The sequence below is a fragment of the Pollicipes pollicipes genome, unplaced genomic scaffold (assembly GCF_011947565.3).
Source record: "Pollicipes pollicipes isolate AB1234 unplaced genomic scaffold, Ppol_2.1 Scaffold_5724;HRSCAF=6776_pilon_pilon_pilon, whole genome shotgun sequence".
In the NCBI taxonomy this organism is placed as follows: domain Eukaryota; kingdom Metazoa; phylum Arthropoda; class Thecostraca; order Pollicipedomorpha; family Pollicipedidae; genus Pollicipes; species Pollicipes pollicipes.
The window spans coordinates 10,597,390-10,603,371 of record NW_023596746.1 but is presented as its reverse complement, the minus strand read 5'-3'; the positions used below and the strand labels follow the sequence as shown (position 1 = coordinate 10,603,371).

Genomic DNA, 5,982 nt, shown 5'->3' with positions numbered 1-5,982 from the left:
CGGCGGGCTGATGAAGAATCGAGTGTCAGCTGCGAGAAAGCAGTCGTTTCGCGGGAGACGTCCGATCACAAATGGGGCACTTAATGGCGGAAACTCTACGTGACAGGTAATGTGCGGTCAGCTTGTTCACGCATTGTAAGCGGAGAGAGTTATTAGCAGAGTTCCTCGGGCGCACATAAATAAAATAAGACTCGTGTTTAAGAGACCAAGAATAGAGATAACAGTGTTGATTGGAACAGAAGCCAGTAATATTGTGAGCCTCGTCTTCAATATAGCGAACATGTGGACCAGCAATCGTCCGTATAGATGCTCACCTTGTTTCAGAGATCCTCATATTATGGCTAGGCCGTAAAAATAGTTGCAAAATGAGGCTTTGCAAAGCCATGTGGGAACGATAACCACATCATGTTAATTTGTGAGCCGCTACAGCGCAGGAATACACAGTTAAACCCTATCGCCACATTCTTTACATTTGCATCTTTACATTACACGTCAAACATGGGGATACTTGATCAGGTCATATAACATGGTATATTGGTACAGTGGGTTTCTACAATAAACTCCAAAGCCCGAACACTAACTCTTTCATGGCTCCGCCATGAAGATGCGTAAAGTGCATTATATATATATATATATATATATATATATATATATATATGAAACAACCAACAAAGTAGTCGGAGAAATGGGATTTCGGTACCCCCCCATAACTCAAAGGAAGTGGTCGGGGTTTTCCTCGCGAAAATGAGCTGAAACTTGTTGTATGTATAGCGCAACGTTTAAGTGCTAAGAGTAGCACGTATGTCGCCAGAGTGACTATAGGCTTACCGTAATGCCCAAGTTAAAGTAGTTTGGCAACCAACGCCCGTCCTATTCAATTTATTTTACCCGCCATTCAACGTGGATGGGGCCTTCAACGTTGTGGAGGCAGAGAAGAAAAGAACACCAACATTCCTGACGGAATGCTAGATTTTCCGCCCAACCGAAAGCGACCAAACTCCCACGCTCCCGATCACCCGTAAAGTAAATATAATGAAACGGATGCTGAAGTAGCTTTCTGTCGCTGTGAGAAAATACCATCTGTCAACTGAAAAAACTTCACCCGATTCCATGTCGAAAGCCCGTACTTCTTCGGCTATGGAATCGCGTGGCAACACAACGTTCTCAAGAGCCTGGGTTAACTGAAAGACCGAAACCCCCGGCACTCTCAGTACAATGTCTCAGCTCTGTACCACTCTATCTGGCTTTCTGCTTCCCTGATGCCGCTTCGGTCGACAGACCGTGCAGAACGCTGACGCGCTGATGACAGGGCATATCAACTATCAGCGTCGAGAGACGAGTCTGGTCATTGGAACCCGCGCACGTGCATCATCTCTCGTCCACTGCGCTGCCAACACCGTGGGCCGTGCGGAACGTGAACACCTACAGCTCCAGGCCAGATACTATGGTGAGGTCCAGCATCTGATTATGTCCGATGAGTTCCTAGCACTCGCAGGCCGGATTCCGAATGAATTGATTTATCACTAGGACGCGTAGAGAACGTGGGGCATTTAACCCACATGTAAGAATGGTCCCGTTCAACACTGAACAAATTTCTTGTGGTGTTATGACGTCAGTAACACAGTGACATAGTTGACATATGATGTACTTATATATATATATATGTATATATATATATATACAGACATATATATATATATATATATATCTATGTCGAAAGCTGCTACAGTTTTGGCTATGGACCCGCGTGGCTGGCACAACGTCTCAAAAGCCTGGTTGACTGAAAGACTGAAATCCCAACGCTCTCGACTACAATTTCACCGTTATCACATCACATCTGGTTCTACTGCCCTGATGCCATATAAAGACCACCATAATAAACACGAATGTATTATATGTTATATATTATATAAATTTACAGCACTATATGATATATGTATCTGATCTTCGATTACACACACATAACGTTTTAGATCCTTTTCACAGGCTGTGCCCTCGACAGATCCCGCCGACAGATGACGTAATTTTTTCCGCACTCTTGCTTGCCCCTCCTTTAGTCGCTCACGATGTTTTATTTGCTCTTTTTGTGTATCAGCTGGTGCTTTAGACTGCCCCCGTGGTGGGATATCAGGGGCTGGTTTTTTAAGTACGTTTTTAAGGTGGATGGAGGGGTCCAAGGGGTGCTGTTCACTCTTTAGATTACGTTAAAATAAGTGGGATCCTGGTTAACTGCGTAGAGTTCTCGCTCTGTTTCCTGTTACCTAAAAGATATCCGCGCGAAAGTCTACCGGTCTTCAGCTAACATCAATGATTCTGTCTAGGCACTCCCGTTTCTGAAGTCTGGCTTTGGTATTTTATGCACGGCAACTATTGTCGCTTTTGTCTCAACAGATTCTTTTCAAACACATTTCCAGTCCTACATCCACAGCCTTTCTGGTATAAATGACCTGATGACAAATGAAGGTAACTTTTGTTGTTTCATGATTTGGATAATAATTCGATTTCATATGACCGTCTCGTAGCCTGACAATCACGTCCAAAAGTTCCTTATCGGTTTCGGAATAAGTTGGACGCTTTCCGGTCGACGTTGTTTGCAAGGTGTTGTTGCCCATGCAATGCTTACTGAACATACAACAACATTACAGAAATGTCAGCAATGCATCTGAAATAGAATAAGGGCTTATAATTTGATTTCTCGTATGGTTATGTTTCCCGTGGCCCCAAATATGCACAAGTAAAATTTCACCCAGCTCCGTGTGTCTGCCCAGACTAACATTGCCGTCAAAAACTAGCTGAATAGTTTTCAGGGAGTTTTCCATTTCATTTATGATGACTGCTCGGTAGGCCATAATCCTCCCTCGCAGTGGCACACTTGGGGAAAGCCTACTAACATCCATTCACACAAGATCAGGACACACTCATTCTGAGGCGTGGTCGGTTTGGTTGTGGTAATTTTTGGAGCTTTTAGAGAAGTGTGGTATATCTAGGATCAATAAACTTCGGTTCCCGACATAACTCTCAGTCCTGTTTGGTATGTTCAGCTAGGTGCTCTGCTACATGGCTCCTACCGCTCACGATGACCCGAAGGAGCGACCAACCCCTTGTGTAAATCAGGTGGGCTTGGAGATTGGCATCTGGTGGTTTGGTTGTTTGACCAAAAACACCATATGCCGCGTCTGATCTTTCCTATGCAGTCTTGTCTGTACACATTGTTGACGAAATTCTTACCTTTTCATGGACTTAAGAAATCTGTTTTATCTCCGTTCAATGATAGATTGAGCTATCTTTAACCCCTACATTCAGTTGTTTATTATGCTGATATTTATCGATGGTGACTACTACAGAACCTTTATCGCGGGCCGGATATATACTCATTGATCTATTAAACTGCAAACCATCACAACACACGGAACATCATAACATATGCCGTTCATATCACGGTTAGATGAATCGACTCCGGACAAAAAGTGGCTAATCCACCTGCAAACTGTTAAACAAAACAGCAGTTTTGCTATCTACAATCGTGGATTTATGCCATAATATGACCGCATGAAAAATCGACGCGGTACGCGTACCACGATACGTCACAACGCTTGATCTTGATCCAACAAGATCTTGACTTAAAGGCAAGCACGCACTTATGCAGCGTGCAGTGCAGATTCTAATGTATGATAAAAACACTCTTACTCGATCGGCGTTGTCTCCTTGCTGTGTGTCTTGCACATGAACCGCATACTGAGCTTCGATCTTACGGAAGAGCCACGTGATCTGAACAGAACTGACCTTCCCATGACACGAGTAGTATCCGTGCATGCCATTGTGTCACTAGTGCGTCAATTGTCAAATAAAACTTTCGTTGTTTATATGCTATGTTCCGGATCTAGCAGGTGAAACTGGCCAGAATATTTCAAACACTTAGGGTCGAGTCAACAACATTCCTAAACGTACAGAGGTCAATGATTTGCTGACGTGTAAATTGCAAAGGCGCGTAGCTGCTACCGGGCATGATGTTGGCCCTGTTGACTCAAGGATCAGTTCCCAGATTTATGCACGTGTGTGCAATCTGCACGCGTAGTTTTTTTTCTTGAAAGTATCCTTGGTGACCATCGTTATCTCATATCACTCAGCAAGCACTATTTCAGAGATAACAGTGCGGTTTCGCAAAATAAGACGGAGGGCTGAACAGAGAAGATTGAAGAAACATGCCCTAAAAAATACGCCAACAAACGGATTTCTCTCCAGATTAGGGCCAATTTTCTCTCTGGGTTGGGGATCCAAAGTTAATGGAGACTACACTCCTGTTCATAGGTTTTACACATTGTCAACGTCATTCCCTAGTGCGCACTCCGCACATGCGATGGCGTGGATAGTGTGAGCTTTAGCTGCGGACTACACCCAGAGACGTCTTCTTTTTCGCAAAGCCCTGTGTTACAAGTACATCATGAAGATTAAAACCCGGGCATCATAACCCTCATGCTGGTATTCAGTTGGGTTGCAGCGTAATAAGGGTATGTGCATAAAATGTGTTATGACGCAGATTTCTCCCTCCTCGTCCTGATGTCTCACACAGACTATCCCTTAGCAGATGAACCGATAAACCCATCCAAACCAAAACTGAGGGCAGTAGTGCATGGAAAAAAACGCACCAAAACTCAGCAACAAGCACCAGAATTGGCACGTTTTCACACAGCACAGCACAGCTCTGTGCTGACGGGTGGCCTGTTGATCTGATAACGGACGTGGGATCCGGATAAACGGCATTGCCAAACACTGAGTGCCAATGTTAAGTCATCTGTCCCACACATTGCCGGCAGCACGACCGCGGTGCTGCAGCGTGTAGCACTGCGATCGCTTCCTCATAGAGGACGTGCGCGGTGTGGTTCTGTACTCAGTGGCGGTTCGGCTCGTACAGCAAACATGAAAGTAACGCCCCGATCTCGCGTTGACTGTTGTGTACCTTTTTGACAACACGTATGTGATTATCAGTGGATGACAGGCTTTGTCTCGGGCAAAAATGCCGGATGTTTGACAGCCACACAATCTCAAGCTTCTCACAGAAGACAAGTTGCCCCTTCATTCGCTGCGGTACCGAGCGCCTCTCCAGACTGTTTTAATATCTTGTTTGCTAGTTCGTTAGCGAGGTGTCAGCGAGTATCATCTTTTAAGAACGAACACAGGCACCGGACTCGAACACACCGCAATTTGGCAAAATCAATCAGCACTGCGGAACATCTGAAACCACGTCGTCTCGCGCGCGGGCGGACAATAACCAGAGGCGTGCACGCAGCTGGGATCAGTCCGTCCTGAGGCCGGCCGTTGTGACTCACCGCTGTTTGTGCCATGACCACGGTCTGGGGTCAGCCGCCGGGGACCACGCGCCACCGTCGGCTCCCGCCTCGGTCCTGCACCTGAGCGGTCGAGCTCGTCGGACTCACCCCACTGCCTCAGCCGCGCCGCGCCGACCGGCACTTTCGGTTTTCTGCGAGCAATCGGTAACGTCTCGCCATATGTTGTGTCTTCCGCCCGGCGCGAGCGCGCGCGCGGTGTAGTAATAATGTCGGGCGGCGCCGGCGGCGGAGCGTAGCAGAGCAGACAGGGCGGCGGAGACTGGACATTGCCACATACCGAGCGGGCAGCCATGCAGCCGCCGTTTACAGGCATGATTCGCGCCAAACTACAGGCATGATTCGCGCCAAAGTGGCACGAGCCCATTACTGTTGTCGAGGCTGCCTAGTGTGTGATGGCATTTGCTGGCATCTGTATCATGGTCAGGATCGGGTACAGAAACCAGCGAGACACTAATTTGGGGATGAGCTCGGCCGTCGATGGACGGCCCTGTATGTTACTGGACGGACCGGCAGCGGAGCCCTCCAGTCTGGAGCACTGCATTGTGCTGAGAACAGTGATACCCACTCTCTCCCATGCTGTGGTCTATCTCTGCTCGCTTTTCGCTCCGATGTTGTTTCGCTCTAAAGTTTTGAA

General features: G+C 46.9%; 1 protein-coding gene across 1 annotated transcript in view; it reads right to left on the bottom strand.

Annotated features, from left to right (window-relative positions):
* Nucleotides 1-5,661, bottom strand: part of LOC119102652 (myotubularin-related protein 10-like) — a 14,382-nt gene extending 8,721 nt beyond the window's left edge. The window contains exon 1 of the mRNA XM_037226112.1: nt 5,626-5,661. Coding sequence (XP_037082007.1) covers nt 5,626-5,661 — 36 coding nt within the window. The remainder of the gene's footprint in view (nt 1-5,625) is intronic.
* Nucleotides 5,662-5,982: the final 321 nt, after the last annotated feature.